The sequence below is a fragment of the Salmo salar genome, chromosome ssa19 (genome assembly GCF_905237065.1).
Source record: "Salmo salar chromosome ssa19, Ssal_v3.1, whole genome shotgun sequence".
Classification (NCBI taxonomy): Eukaryota; Metazoa; Chordata; class Actinopteri; order Salmoniformes; family Salmonidae; genus Salmo; species Salmo salar.
Window position 1 is genome coordinate 55,785,813 of NC_059460.1, and position 16,408 is coordinate 55,802,220.

Genomic DNA, 16,408 nt, shown 5'->3' on the forward strand with positions numbered 1-16,408 from the left:
TATAATTTGCCCAATAGTAACTGAATGGTGAATGATGACTGGAGTAATTTTCTTTCTAAGTGTTTAGATAAGATGTTTCTGAACTCTTACAATTGAAACTGGGGCCTCCCGAGTGGTGCAGTGTTCTAAGGCATTGCAGTGCTAGCTGTGCCACTAGAGATCCTGGTTCGAGTCCAGGCTCTGACGCAGCCGGCCGCGACTTGGAGACAAAGCACAATTCGTCCGGGTTAGGGGAGGGTTTGGCCGGCAGGGATGTCCTTGTCCAATTGTGCTCTAGCGACTCCTGTGGCAGGCCGGGCACATGCACGCTGACTTGGTTGCCAGGTGTTTGTTGTTGTTGTTGTTGTTGTTGTTGATGATGTTGATGATGTTGTGGCTGGGTTAAGTGGGCATTGTGTCAAGAAGCGGGTTGGATTGTGTTTCGGAGGATGCATGGCTCTCAACCTTTGCCTCTCTGGAGTCCGTACGGGAGTTGCAGTGATGAGAGAAGACTGTAACAAAAAAAAAAACATGGTAAAAAATTGAAACTGGTAACGCCATGATTAAAAAAAGTCATTAATAAATAATGATTAGTCAGAGGCTTCAATAGAACATGCTAACCCCTCACCATTACCAACAAAGGGGAGGTTAGCATTTTGGGGTACGATCTAACTTTCTCACATATCATTATTCATGATTTATCCATAATCATGGTAGCATTCACATGAATGTAGAAATGTTCAGCACTTTCCACTATTGTGGAGCTGTGGTCCAGTGGCAACACTCCCAGATCCATGCAGATATGTGACTCCCAGCTGGAGACCAGAGTTCAATCCCAGTGTGCTCCCTTCCAACTTCATCTCCCACTGTTTCTACTCTGTCAATAAAGCATAACAAAAATCTTCTGTTCTTACTTAATACAAAGGTGACTTGAAAATGGCACAAGACAGTATTCACCATTGTGTTCCTACTGGGCAAAACAAACTGCAAATGTATCTAACAAGTTTGTAGAGTCACAAGCTTGATGTATTCATTGCATGCAAGCAATATGGGACCCAATAATATGCTTTTGAATACATTATAAGTGAATTTAACCTAGCGGTTAAGAGCGTTGGTTCAGTAACAGAAAGGTTGCTGGTTTGAATCCCCGAGCAGGGTAGGTGAAAAATCTGCCGATGTGCCCTTGAGCAAGGCACTTAACCCTAGTTGCTCTGGATAAGAGCGTCTGTAAAAATGTACTTATGACTTCTTTAAATGGGGAGGACTTTCATTTCTAAACTGTTAAACAGATACACTTTATGTATGAAAATACCCTCAACTAAACGCTGACCTGCTATAATGTCCCCTAATATGAAACTGGAGTATAGAGCCAAAAAAAAGAAAAAAAGCTTCACTGTCTAAATACATACGGTATGGAGGGGAATGTACGGCTGTACATCTAACTCATTTTGTTCTTCCTCCCTGTGCAGTGGTGAAGTACACAGTGGAAGCCGACATGCATCGCCGGAGCCCTCGAGTTCTCTTCCTTGTCAATAAGCTTGCCACCTACACAGGCCTCCTTACCATGCCATCTCCCAAGACCGAGTGTCAGGTGCTGGAGCTCAGACTAGAGGTAAACACTGCACACACACACACATGCATACTGTGCATTCGCAAAGTATTCAGACCCCTTGACTTTTTACACATTTTGTTACGTTACAGCCTTGTTCTAAAATGTATTACATCTTTTTTCCCCCTCATCAATCTACACACAATACCCCATAATGACAAAGCGAAAAACAGTTTTTTTGAATTTTAGCAGATTTACTTATTTACATAAGTATTCAGACCCTTTGCTATGAGACTCGAAATTGAGCTCTGGTGCATCCTGTTTCCATTGATCATCCTTGAGATGTTTCTACAACTTGATGAGAGTCCACCTGTGGTAAATTCAATTGATTGGACATGATTTGGAAAGGCACACGCCTGTCTATGTAAGGTCCCACAGTTGACAGTGCATGTCAGAGCGAAAACCAAGCCATGAGGTCGAAGGAATTGTCTGTAGAGCTACGAGACAGGATTGTGTCGAGGCACAGATCTGGGAAAGGGTACCAAAACGGAATACTTTCCAAGTGCACTGTATATGACTGCTCACACAGGCACACACACATATATATGACCACACACACACACTCATCTGTATCATCCTCTCCAGGATCCTGTGAGGGACAAACTGGAGCCGGTGGTTTTCTCCCTCAACGTTTCCCTGGATGAGCAGAAACCCAAAGTTAGGAAGGCCCTGCAGAACCTGGACTCCTACCCTGTACTGAGCCACAAACAGAAAGTGACTGAGAGGAAAGAGGTATGTTACTGACTTAGGAATAATTCCATCGAGTATGTAGTGATGAGTACGTTTTGGAACTCTTTCTCCTCCTTTGCAGATCAACTTCCAGAAGGAGTGTGGCTCAGACAACAGGTGCACCAGTAACCTGCAGCTAACAGCTACGTTTGCTAACGAGTTACTGAAGCCTTACCCCAGGTATGTGGAAAACACAGAGGAAGATATGTAAAACATGGGGTATCAGTCTGAATACGTTGAAAATTAAGTTTACTCTAATAACTGTAAATTGGAATTGAATTAATCGAGACTTGATCAAGCCCCAATCATGTAGAATAGATGGTGACAGTATCTTTGCATAGTCCATGTGTAGACACTCTACAGACTATCTACTAACCCTAACCTTAACCATTATCCTAACCCTAACTCTAACCTAAACCCTACCCGTATTCTAAAACTTACCCTATAACCCAAACCTAACTTCAGGAAGCAGTTGCTTATCAACAGATAGTCAGTTGCTCATCAACAGATAGTTTGTTGATAGTGTGACCATCTGTAGAGCATCTACAGATGGACAATCCAAATATAGTGCTGACCCCGTTAGATCTCCCCCTCCAAAAAACGGTGTGGACCACAGTGCTTCAGATTCAACACGATCTCTCTCTGGTGCAATATTTTGTACATGGCCACTAATAATTTAAGGGACCGAGTAGCGCAGGCGTCACTACATACCCGGGTTCGAACCTGAGCTGTATCACAACGGTCGTGATCGGGAGCCCCATAGGGCAGCACACAATTAAAGGATAAATGAAGGATAAATAAATAATACATCAACTGTGATGCTTGCTCTCTGTTTGTACGCAGTCAGGGGAACCACCAATTGCTGCAGTACAGCAGTAATGTGAAAAAGGTGGTGCTACTTGTGGAGATAACTAACGTGCCAGGCCCTGGAAAGGTAGCTGAGGACGCCCACCAGGCCATGCTCAACATCTCCACCCCCTCCACGCTCCGTTACTCTGGCGTGCGCTCCCATGTAAGTCCACCGGAGGGTGACAGAGGGTTAGAGGAATTCTGGCTGTTGACTTGAATTGCTCCGTTAACTGCAATTTGTCCTGTACATGTAGATAGTTGTACCATACCTATATTATGTGCAGGATACTGGTGTAGAATGCCGTGCTGGAGATACTGTTATGTGTGAGCTGGGGAATCCACTGAGGAGCAATGAGAAGGTAAGGCCACAGTGTTATTCCACATATAATTTATACAGTGCATTACATCTTTGATTTGAACCTATTGGAATATTGATTGGCGGTAGTTCAAATCTTATGACCATCCCGGGGTTTCGCAGGTCTCTCTGCAGCTCATCTTTGAAACAACAGGGATCAACCTCCAAACCAGGGAGATTGAGTCTCAGTTGCTGTTGTCCACGTAAGTAACAGGAGACATTTGTCGTCGCTCTATATCGTGAACTCGTTATCAGATTGGCAACAGTCAGTCTTTATGTCCAAGGTTGAAATATGAATAGGGTTAAGTGGATAAGCTAGCTGAATAAACACTTGTGTCGGTGTTGTTTCCCCAGGTTGAGTGAGCAGAATGACCTGTACCCTGTGTCTGTGGTCCTGTTGATAGAGACCTCCATCCAGACCTCCTTCTCCATGTAAGTGGAACTTTAGACACATGTTCCGTGTTGTCCTGATGCCGTGTGCCTGGATTCATTCAAAATGGATAGGGAGGTATAACACTGTAGCCAACTAACTTCTGTTGACCCCCTCCCTTATCCTTCTTCTTCTCTCTTCTTCTTCTTCCTCTCCTCCCCCTCTCTTAACAGAGAGAATCCCCTAGTCCAGACCTACTTCAGCGGGGAGGTGATGGGAGAATCAGCTATGAACACCACCAGTGACGTGGGCAGTCTTGTGGAATACACCTTCAAGGTGAGACACCAACACTTAGCTAACGTCAGCCATGTTGTGGGCTAACGTCAGCCATGTTGTGGGCTAGCGTCAGCCATGTTGTGGGCTAACGTCAGCCATGTTGTGGGCTAGCGAGTAATGTTTCCCTTACATTCTGACCTGTACTTCTAGGCGTAACAGTTTTGTGAGGTAATATGTGGATGGAAAGACTTTATCAATTCTTTATGTAGAACAGACATGCTTTGCTGTCACAGAATGAGGAATCCTGTCAGCTCTGTATACATTGTATTTCTATATCGATATCTGTCCTGTTGCCATGTGTCTGTCCTGTGGTGACTTTGATACCACCCTGCTACCACCAGGTGTCAGTGGAGGGAGAGCCTCTGGGTGCGCTGGGGACCCTGGCCGTAGAGTTTGAGTGGCCCTTCGAGGTGACCAGTGGGAAGTGGCTTCTCTACCTGACTGAGATCGTCACCAAGGGGACAACTGAGACACACTGTGTCCCTCCAGGGGACATCATCAATCTTCTCAACCTCACAGTGAGTTACCAGAGTCTTTCTGAGGCTCTATACAGGCCACCAAATTATATTGTATCTCTATGGCCAACTGGGACCAATGTGTTACAAAAATATGATTCAAGTAGGACTCCTCAATCTCTGTTTACAGCCACAGTTAATCAGTAATATTTGCAATAGGGAGTACTGTTTGGAACAAAACACCCAATTAAACCAGACTTGAACCTGACTCACAAGTCTAAAAGAGGCTAAATATGAATTATGGCCTAGATTCAATCAGTTCAACCATTAACCAGTGATAGCCGACACCCTCATAGCTGATGTTTTGGCGGTGTCGGAGGTGTAACTATGTTGGAGCTGTCAAATCGGTGAGCAGCTGCTCCCCAGCTAACAACAAAGGTTTCTACAACTTTAGAGAACGTTCCCATAATAGTCTCATTAGGTCATGAACTAACGTTTTCATGAGAACGTTTCCATGATGTGCAAGGAATGTTTCCAAGAGACCATTGCCTTAATGTCAAATAGAAGTTACCCAGAACGTGGTTACCATGTTCACAGAACATAAGTTATTCATGTTATAGACATGCTTCATTGGAGCGTTGCAAGAACATTCATTCGTCCAGTTTTCGGTGGGTTAGGAGAATATTCAATCAACGTCCCACCAAACATACACAGAACATGGTTGCCATGCTCTCAGAATATAAGATATTAATGTTCTAGACACATTTCATGGGAGCGTTGCAAGAACATTCATGTTTCCCCCAAAAATATCACATCTTGTTACTGTTTTTAAGCCAATCAGATCACAATTGCCTAAGGAGGAGGGATTATGGTTTCTTCTGGTCAGGGCCTAACTATACTGGCCCAATAAGCACATCCCCTAGAGATATTGTCACGCTGTATAATGGTAGGAGACAGGTGCAGGAATACGTAATCGTTTTTTTTTCTTCTCCACCCCAAAATAAAGTACGTCATGAAAATGACGGGGACGAAGCCTAACAACAAACACGTATTTATATAACACAGGGATGTAACCAAAACAAACACGTATTTATATAACACAGGGATGTAAGCAAAACAAACACGTATTTATATAACACAGGGATGTAACCAAAACAAACACGTATTTATATAACACAGGGATGTAACCAAAACAAACACGTATTTATATAACACAGGGATGTAACCAAAACAAACACGTATTTATATAACACAGGGATGTAACCAAAACAAAAGAGCGAGGTGTAAACCTCTAAATAATACAGGGGACGAGCTCCGTCAACACAAGTCCACAATAACACGTAGCACGAAAGCCGAATCAACAGAGCACAGGTACTCACAAGACCAACAGACATGGGACAATAATCGACAAGGACAATGGGGAACAGAGGGCACATATAACATACTAATCAGGGGGAATGGGAACCAGGTGTGCGTAATGAGACAAGACAGTCCAGGGTTGGTGGTAATGAATGCAGTTCAGTGACGCCTAGAAGGCCGGTGAGGTAGACCTCCGGAAGCTGGTGAACGGAATGAGCAGCAGTACCGGGGGGGGGGGGACCCGTGACAGATATCCCTTATTGGGCGTTCGTCATTGGTGCTGGTTGCCTGGGCTTGAGACCTACTAGAGGAGTCACCCTACTCTCACATTCTAGCAGTTAATGTCATTATTGGCATTTTGAATTGCATTTATCAGACATGTGGATTGTTTATATGGAAATGTTGTTAGAACACTTGGAAATATTATTCATGCATCTTTGTTTATTACTATAATGTGCATAGATATCTCCTCTTTCACACATTTCTGGAACTTTGCCTACCAGTTTTGTGTCTCTGTGCACGACCTCCTGAAGCTTTTTCAGGTTTGATGTTTCTGGACAAAGAGATCAATGCTGCCTTCACAGAGTTAGCATCCTCTTTTTCACCATAATTTCTTGGTATCCAATTGGCAGTTACAGTCTTGTCTCATCGCTACAACTCACGTACGGACTCGGGAGAGGCGAAGGTCGCACTGCTTCTTGACACAAAGCCCACTAAACACGGAAGCCAGCCGCACAATGTGTCGGAGGAAAAACCGTACACCTGGCGACCGTGTCAGCGTGCACTGAGCCCGGCCTGCCACAGGAGTCACTAGTGCGCAATGGGACAAGGACGTCCCTGCCGGCTAAACCCTCCCCTAACCTGGACAATACTCGGCCAATTCTGCGCAGCCTCATGGGTCTCCCGGTCACAACAGAGCCTGGACTTGAACCCAGGATCTCTAGTGGCACAGCTAACACTGCAATGCCTTAGACCACTGCACCACTCAGGAGGCCACAGAGTTTGCATTTGACTTAAATGTTGTTCTCTTTCACTTCGATTAACTCAAAATAATGGGAGCATTTCAACAAGGAAAAGGTTAAGCGGGATAAGAACACAGCTGCCATCTTTCTTTGACTTTCAGCTTTACGATAGCCTATTGGAAACGTGTTCGCCTACAGCATGAATTCTGTTAGTATGAGACAAGGCTTTAAAAATATATATACCACATCGGTAGAGATATGTTTCTGAAAGTAATATATGGCTTACTTGAAAAAGTAACTGTAATAACAATACAGTATTTGAAGACATGAACTCATTATAGCACTCCTACTCATAAAAGTAATACAACTAAGTAATATATTACCCCCAACATTGGTCTCAAGTGATTCTGTTGCAATTTGTCTATTTTTTTCACATTAAAACTTTGAGATGGAACTCTGTGTTGTGTATTGTTTTTGGTATAATTGGCATCATCATTGCTTGAATCGCAAATGTGAGAAAGTACAGACATGCTACTGTAAATATACACATTTCTGATATTCTGAGAATATGGCAACCATGTTCTAGGCATGTTTCTATCAGAAGCAACACTACCGCCTGAGCCGTGGTTCAGCAACCAATTAGGGGTGTTGCAGATCGAAATCCAGTGACGAGGGGCTGATGGGATTCCTTATCAGAGACGCATGTTGTTCTACACAGTATATATGTTGTGTGGATTTAACAAATACGGTCTAGAGTTCTCTAGAATTGTACCAGTTCCCATCTTTCAAAGAGAAACTAATTTTAATTAGATCAGATAGGTGTGTGTGTTGTAACTGTTGCCAAATGAATACGTGAACATCTATTGCTCAGGAAGTTAGAGTAGGGTGACTCCACTAGCGGGTCTAAAATCCAGGCCACCATCAATGACGAACAACCAAGTCACTGTGCCAATAAGGGATATCTCTACAGCATGTGCTTATTGGGCTGGGATAGTTAGGGCCTGTCCAGAAGAAACCCTAAGCCCTCCTCCTTAGGCAATTGTGTGGATCTGAAACAACTTGATAGGTGTAAGCAAAAGGGCGAATGCACTTTGAAGTAAATCTCAGCTCTGTTAAAAGTACACTGAAGAAAAAAGTTTATTGATCACAGGCATTAAAACAGGTTAATATGCCTCACCAACATTAGACAACTAAGCAGAAATGCAGAAAATGTTGAAATAAGTCAATCAAATCAATGATAAGAGAACAGTCAAATGAATTGATAACTGAAACAGACATGGTGGTGTAACAGGAAGAGCTGAAAGCTGTGAACCAAGAGGTTGTGAGTACAAATCCCAGGTGAGGACATGTTGCATAATAATTACTGTGTAAATGAACATGCACAATGTAATCATGTGTTCCAAATATGTATGTTAATAGCACTGTGTGTGTGTAGGTATCCCTGACCTTGCCAACAGACAAAAAGAACTGTGAATGGATCTATGTTTCAACAGTAACAAGGTGTGATGTGTAATTATGTTTTTTGAGGGGGAGAATATTTATTTTGGACCACGTCCTGACAACTGAAGCAAATAAATGTTCTTGCAACGTTCCCATGACACGTGTTTAGAACTTCAATATCTTACACAGCACATTCTCAGAATGTATGTTTAGTGGGACATTGATGGAATATTCTCGTAATGTTCTTGCAACATTCTCATGAAACGTGTCTAGAACATTAGTGTTGTATATTCTGGACACTCAAACATCAAGAGAACATTACGGGTAACATAACAAACATTTTCTCACTCCCTAAAATTGTTAGCTGGGTCTTGATCATTGTCACGAAGCCACACCCGTCCCACTTGCGTTAAAAGTTCAGAACAAGAAAGTGTAGGCTATATAGAAATAATGAGGTTAAAGTTGTCATAAACAAAATGATGAGGGTTTCTATCATCCTAATGGAGGTGTAGATTGCATCTCACATTCCAGTGTTCCTACTTCTAAACGAGGCTGCATTGGGTTTCTCTTAATTCGACTCCGAAGCAGCCAATGTCTGCTTTCGGTATAATGCCAGGAGACGCTTTTGGATTTGACCTCCGACACCACCAAAACAATCGCTATGCAGATGTCGGGTAGAGCAGATCTGATTGAATCGAGCCCATCCGCACCGCGGAAGTTCAGCTTTACACCATGATTGAAATTTAAAGGCAATGTTCCCACTTTCCACTAGCGGAGACTGCATTCACGATAAACGCTGCATATGTCGGCTCAATCGGAAATTATCTTTACAATTCTGTCTTGGAATTTGTACCGCTTCAGCAATACAGATTGAATAGAGCCCTGTGTCTGCACAAAGATAGACTGAAAAGGTCAATGATATTTTGAGAAGTTGTCTTGTGTCAATGATATTTTGAGAAGCAGGAGTTGTCTTTATTTCCATTCCAGTAATTACTGTTGTAACGTGATGTAATGTGCCTCTTTGTCTGTCGCCTCTCCTTCTTTGTCTCTTCCTCTTCTACCTTTTCTCTCTGTCTCCTCCTCTCCTCCTCTCCTGTCCGTCTCTCTCTCCCCAGTTGTCCAAGAACAGGAGCAAACGTCCAAAGCGAGCGGTGGAGGGCGAACACTCTCGCATCATCGAGCCGCAGGCGGTCCTTACCGTGCTGACTCCTCGTAAAGAGACCTACCTACTGGTGAGGACAGGCCATTAGACAATTTAATTATGTCCATGATCTACCAATTCTAATGCTGTGATCATGAAACCTCATCCAGAAACTTACTGTAATTTAATGGCTCTAGAAGCACCATTGATGAACCTAGTGTCTAGTGTCCGGTCCTAATTCTGGGCTTGTTTTTGTTGTGAAGGATTGTTCAAAATGGACGGCCCGCTGTGTGACCTTCACCTGTCCCTTGATCAACATGTCTACCTCTGCCAAGATCATTGTGAGGTCACGGGTGTGGAACAGCACTATGCTAGAGGTGAGAGGTCAGACGATACAGCAAGACTCTTGGACCAAAAGGGTCATATTGCCAAATCCGAATAGGGTCATGACCATACCTTTTTGGGTTGTGTGTGTTTGGCAGGACTATAAAAATGCTTTGAGGATTAAGGTTAGAGGTCAGGCCACACTGAAACTTGTGACGGACAACCCCGCCATCAAGATGGAAAATGAGACCAGAGAGGTTAGTGTCATAATGATGATGATGATGTAGACAAATGGTATTCTTAGTATGGTATGGATGATATGGATATTGATATTCCTCTTTCTCTCTCTCTCTCTCTCTCTCTCTCTCTCTCTCTCTCTCTCTCTCTCTCTCTCTCTCTCTCTTTCTTTCTTTCTTTCTTTCTTTCTTTTCCATCCTCCAGTTCATAGTGGACATTGACCCAGTCCTTGGGGTGGAAACACCTTACGAGGTTCCCCTGTGGATCATCATCGTTGCCGTGGTAGCAGGAATCCTGCTGTTAGGAGTCATCAGCATTATACTATGGAAGGTGAGAACCCTAAGGACTTTCTGATTAATAACTATACTATAACTATACTTTTTGTGGCTATCATGTTTGAATGTAAACCTGTTATGACATGTCTGTTGTACACTGCTTGCTTGAAATAGTATCCCATTTACTCCAATGCACCAGTAAAATAAATTATTCTATGCAGCCTACATTTGTGACTGCCTTTTTATATTGACTGTGATTGTATCAAGTATGTTATACTGTACCTATCATTAATACTCCATTAAACTCAACTGCGCTAGTTTTAGCATGCTAGCAACTAGCCTACAGTATGTATAAGTGCTGCTCCATTAAACCCAATAGCACTAGCTCGCTACTGTAGCCGTTAGCTTCTCCATGTAGCTCCAGTCTAACTGTACCGCGTGGTCCCCCAGTGCGGCTTCTTCAGGAGGGCCAGCAGGAGGGAGATGTACGAGGCCAAAGGCCAGAAGGCTGAGATGAAGAGCCAGCCCTCAGAGACGGAGAGGCTGACTGAGGACTACTGAGACAGGAGAGGCCCCCAATGAGGGGCCATGCTACACTCCACTAGGGCGCCTGGGTAATGCAGTCCTCCGGCCTCCACCGCGGGCAGCGTCTAGCACACTAGATGTAATGCCTTGTAGATTGTGGGATGAAGTTGGTTGTTGGCTAGTAATGTGTCGAAGGGGAATTTGGATTTCTTCCATACTAACTCTTCTTCATTGTCAATTCTAACTAGCGTTTGTGTCTCCCTTCTTTTTCAGGCTGATAGTGTGCTGTACCTAACATTTTCTACTTGTCTTTTCTACCATATTTACTAAGTATCTATTCTGCAGCATCTCTCACTCTCCTGATGATTGACTTTACTCTCTTTCCTCTTCAATCGCTTTTTTACTCTATGGGAAAATACATTTCTAACAGAAATTGTCTAACTTTGTCTAATTCCTGAGTTTAGCCTCCAGATATTCCAATTCTTACATAAAATCAACAGTTCACCACTATTTGAATATGGCTTTCCCTAATGCTGTGTTGTCTACCTGTCTGTCTTCTCAACAGCTTGGCTTCTTCAAGCGGGCCATCTACTACCGGATTATGCCAAAGTACTATGGAGTGAAAATCCGTAAGGAGGAACGCTACCAGTTTAACATGGGCTTCCAGCCAGAGGATCCAGACAAGAAGTACTGGATCACCAACTGGACAGAGATGCAACGTTACTACTACTGAAACCCTGACCTATGACCCTGAACTCTGAACTCTTGACCTCTGCCAAAGTTCAGGAGCATTGTGACGGAAGGACACAAGGGTTTTTGGGATGTCACACAACTTGGAGGGCACAGCACACAGACCAATTGTGAATACTGACCACATTGATTCTGGAACCTTTCTCCACTGTGTATAAGTCTCTGTAGATTTCATCAAAATATTTTTTGTTGTTTTTTTGGTGCAATATGCCAAATATACTGTTTCAGAAATTGCAATGTTTCAAGTATTTTGATGAAAGCAGTGTTGTACATTGAAAGAGTGTTTAAAAATCCCAGTTTGGTTGTAAATTTGATTTATTTTCCTACCACTGCATATTTAAGTACTGAAAAAAAAAAACCTTTGCATGTATATTTTTCTTCCATATGATCTATGTGCAAGTTCCTGAGCAGTCATTTTTTTTGTCGTCACTGTTTTCTTTTTTTAATCAGGTGAATGAGTCTGTAGAGAGTCTGTAAAAATTCTTAGTGAATGTACTGTTCCTTTCATATCTCTTTGTTTTAGAATGTCACTGATTGTCAGTGGTTTAGCGATGACGTCACTACGACAGTAGTTTGGGAGATTATTTTGAACTGTGCAGAGCTTTATTAATCATCAGGGTCATCTGATGTTATGACAGAACAATAACAGTGCCTTAAAAGAGATGGATTCAGTGATGACACTTTACAGTGCCTTCAGGAAGTATTCATACCCCTTGACTTATTCCACATTTTGTTGTGTTACATACTTGAAATCAAAATGGATTAAATAAATAAAGTCTCACCCATCTACTCACAAAACCCCATTATGACAACGGGGAAACATGTTTTTAGAAATGTTTGCTAATATATTGAAAATTAAATACAGAAATATCTCATTTACATAAGTATTCACACCCCTGAGTCAATACATGTTAGAATCACCTTTGGCAGCGATTACGGCTGTGAGTCTTTCTGGGTAAGTCTCAAAGAGCTTTGCACACCTGGATTTTACAATATTTGCACGTAATTATTTTTTTTTATTCTTCAAGCTCTGTCAAGTTGGTTGTTGATCACTGCTGGACAGCCATTTTCTAGTCTTGCCATAGATTTTCAAGCCGATTTAAGTCAAAACTGTAACTAGGCCACTCCAGTGTATTGTGTCTTAGGTCATGTGCTTAGCTCTATTCCGTTTCTTTTTATCCTAAAAAAACTCCATAGTCCTTGCCGATGACAAGCATACCCATAACATGATGCAGCAACCACCATGCTTGAAAAATATGTGGTACTCAGTGATGTGTTGTGTTCGTTTGCCCGAAACATAACGTTTCGTATTCGGGACATACATTTCATTTCTTTGCCAATTTTTCAGCAGTTTTACTTTAGTGCCTTATTGCAAGCACAATGCATGTTTTGGAATCTTTTTTTATTCTGTACAGGCTTCCTTCTTTTCACTCTGTCATTTAGGTTAGTATTGCGGAGAAACCACAATGTTGTTGATCCATCCTCAGTTTTCTCCTATCACAGCCATTTAACTCTGTAACTGTTTAAAAATCACCATTGGCCTCATGGTGAAATCTCTGAGCAGTTTTCTTCCTCTCCAGTAACTGAGTTAGGGAGGATGCCTGTATCTTTGTAGTGACTGGATGTATTGGTACACCATCCAATGTGTAATTAATAACTTCACCATGCTCAAAGGGATATTCAATGTCTGCTTCTTTAAATGTTAACCCATCTACTAATAGGTGCCCTTTGCTAGGCTTTGGAAAACCTCCCTGGTCTTTGTGGTTGAATCTGGGTTTGAAATTCCTTACAGATAATTGTATGTGTGGGGTACAGAGATGAGGTAGTCATTCAAAAATCTTCACGTTAAACACTATTATTGCACACGGAGTGAGTCCATGCAACTTATGTGACTTGTTAAGCAAATGTTTACTCCTCAACTTATTTAGAGTGCCATAACAAAGGGGTGGAATACTTGTTGACTCAAGAAATGTCAGCTTTTCATGTCTTAAAACATAATTCCACTTTTACATGATGTGGTATAGTGTGTAGGACAGTGACACAAAATCGAAATTGATTCAATTTTAAATTCAAGCTGTAACACAACAAAATGTGGAAAAAGTAATGGGGTGTGAATACTTTCTGAAGGCACTGTATGTCTGTGGATTGCATGCAGTACTCTCCAGTGCAAGATCAAGCAGTATAATATTGGTGCATTGCACACAGGAAAATTGTATCTGCACAGCTTTAGACAGAGGATATTTTCAGGGTTTAAAGTTAGAGTTTAAAGTCCCTGTTGTTTCCAGTAGATCTTGGATGGACAGAAAACACATTAAAGAAGGGAAACAAGAAAAATAAATTGTATGAAAGCAGATTAGCGTTTTTTGTCATGAATCTTGTTCTGGAGGCAGCTCTGCAGAGTGGTCACTAGCTGGCACAGGCACAAAGTCATAAAATCGGAATTTAAACTTAACCTTAACCCTAACCTTAACCACACTGTTAACCATAATGCCTAACCCTAACCTTAAATTAAGACCAATTTAAGACTAATTTTTGTTTTCATTATTTTTTACAATATAGCCAATTTCGACTTTGCAGCTGCCTCCAGGACAAGACTCAGGACAGTAAACGTTTACCTGCGGTATGAAATGGCAGTACATACTGTATGTGACCCTACTAGCCCTATCCATCCTCTGCATATCTGCTTCTCGCAATGGCCCCTAAGCACTCCAGCAGGACATAGAATAGCCTAGTGGTTGCTTGTTTTTATGCTCCATCTTTGAAACAAGCCAATATTCGGTGGTGGGATGGGATGGTTGTAGTGCACTTGAATTGTGAATGACTGACGAGAGATGAACACTTCTCTAAATTAGGATTTATTTCACTGAACTGTGTGGTTTACGACAGTAGAGCGCCGGTGCCGTTGTTCTTGTTGTAATCATATAGAGGGAGTCGTAACACTGAACTTAATGTATAGGTCTTTGGCCTGATTACTGTACATGACAGCAATGTAATGTTAGCGGGCTACAGACACTACACTTAGGGCCATATTCAATCCGTATTGTGGAAATTCAACGTTACAGCGTGATTTGAATTTAAAGGCAATGCTCCCGCGTTAGCGCAGACTGCATTCACGGTAAACGCTGTACAACACAGTGTACTGTAGATTGGGAGCGTGAACAACGGGATTTGATGTATTCATATTCTCGTAGTAAGTTACCCTATGACTGCTCAAATGGAATGACTGACTGTTTGAATGACTGCATTTCTCCTGAATCATTTACATTGTAACATTTTACTTGTGTAGTTTCTTCCATCGTTCATTACTGTGCTTCATATTGTGAAGTTATGTGGAATGTTTGGTAGGAGGCAGAGCATTTCTTGTCGTGGTCAACCTGCATAACTAATGCCCACAGAGCATTTCTCAGTCAACAGAGAGTAGACAGCTACTGGAGTGTTACACAACTGTCTGTCAGCACACCAAATGGCACCCTATTCCCTACGTAGTGCACTACTTTTGACAGTGGTGGAAAGTACATAATTAAAAATACTTTAAAGTACTACTTAAGTCGTTTTTTGGGGGTATCTGTACTTTACTGTTTATATTTTTTTTTACAACTTTTACTTCACTACATTCCTAATGAAAAAAAAATATTTTTATTCCATACATTTTCCCTGACATCCAAAAGTACTCGTTACATTTTGAATGCTTAGCAGGACAGGAATATAGTCCAATTCACTCACTTATCAAGAGAACATCCCTGGTGATCCCTACTGCCTCTGATCTGGTGGACTCAGTAAACAAAAATGCTTCATTTGTAAATGATGTCTGAGTGTTTGAGTGTCCCCCTGGCTATCAGTAAATAAATAAAAAACAAGAAAACTGTGCCGTCTGGTTTGCTTAATATCTGGAATTTGAAATGATTTATACTTTTACTTTTGATACTTATAAGTACATTTTTGTGATTACAGTTACTTTTGATACTAAATTATATTGAAAACCAAACACTTTTAGACTTTTACTCAAGTACTATTTTACTGGATAACTTTCACTTTTACTTGAGTCATTTTTTATTAAGGTATCTTTACCTTTAATCAAGTATGACAATTAGGTACTTTTTCCATCACTGCTTATGGGCCCTGGTCAAAAGTAATGCAATAAATAGGGGATAGGGTGTCATTTGGTCTGCAGGAGACAGTTGTGTAACTACTCCAGTAGCCATCACCTGAGGCACCAGAGATATTCCTCTTCTGGCTGTCTGGCCACCCCTCATAGCCTGGTTCCTCTCTAGGTTTCTTCCTAGGTTTTGGCCTTTCTAGGGAGTTTTTCCTAGAAACCGTGCTTCTACACCTGCATTGCTTGCTGTTTGGGGTTTTAGGCTGGGTTTTTGTACAGCACTTTGAGATATCAGCTGATGTAAGAAGGGCTATATAAATCAATTTGATTTGATTTGAATTTGATTTGATTCTGCAAAGAGATTCTTTAACCGGTCATCTGTAGTCGTTGCTACAGACGTTCCATTTATTTTTATTTTTTTTGCTTAAAATGTGGGGCTCAAACAGGTGGGGCTCTGCCTGAAAGACGTGTCGCCACTGTATAGTGGTGTTATTTTATACCATGCTGTGTCAATGTACTGTAATTAAACAGTTAACCTGTTAACACCCATTATTTGATTGAATATATCACTTGTTATTACCTGCACGATTAAACACATTGTTATTGTTTTATCCATC

At 41.7% G+C, this 16,408-nt stretch overlaps 1 protein-coding gene across 1 annotated transcript in view; it reads left to right on the forward strand.

The window, feature by feature from the left end:
* Nucleotides 1-16,406, forward strand: part of itga3b (integrin, alpha 3b) — a 57,649-nt gene extending 41,243 nt beyond the window's left edge. The window contains exons 12-26 of the mRNA XM_014159019.2: nucleotides 1,449-1,591; nucleotides 2,174-2,320; nucleotides 2,400-2,497; nucleotides 3,161-3,329; nucleotides 3,451-3,525; nucleotides 3,645-3,724; nucleotides 3,876-3,953; nucleotides 4,125-4,227; nucleotides 4,569-4,745; nucleotides 9,559-9,675; nucleotides 9,848-9,961; nucleotides 10,067-10,165; nucleotides 10,350-10,475; nucleotides 10,871-11,034; nucleotides 11,511-16,406. Of these exons, the coding sequence (XP_014014494.2) occupies nucleotides 1,449-1,591; nucleotides 2,174-2,320; nucleotides 2,400-2,497; nucleotides 3,161-3,329; nucleotides 3,451-3,525; nucleotides 3,645-3,724; nucleotides 3,876-3,953; nucleotides 4,125-4,227; nucleotides 4,569-4,745; nucleotides 9,559-9,675; nucleotides 9,848-9,961; nucleotides 10,067-10,165; nucleotides 10,350-10,475; nucleotides 10,871-10,981 (1,637 nt within the window). The 3' untranslated portion in view covers nucleotides 10,982-11,034; nucleotides 11,511-16,406. The remainder of the gene's footprint in view (nucleotides 1-1,448; nucleotides 1,592-2,173; nucleotides 2,321-2,399; nucleotides 2,498-3,160; nucleotides 3,330-3,450; nucleotides 3,526-3,644; nucleotides 3,725-3,875; nucleotides 3,954-4,124; nucleotides 4,228-4,568; nucleotides 4,746-9,558; nucleotides 9,676-9,847; nucleotides 9,962-10,066; nucleotides 10,166-10,349; nucleotides 10,476-10,870; nucleotides 11,035-11,510) is intronic.
* Nucleotides 16,407-16,408: the final 2 nt, after the last annotated feature.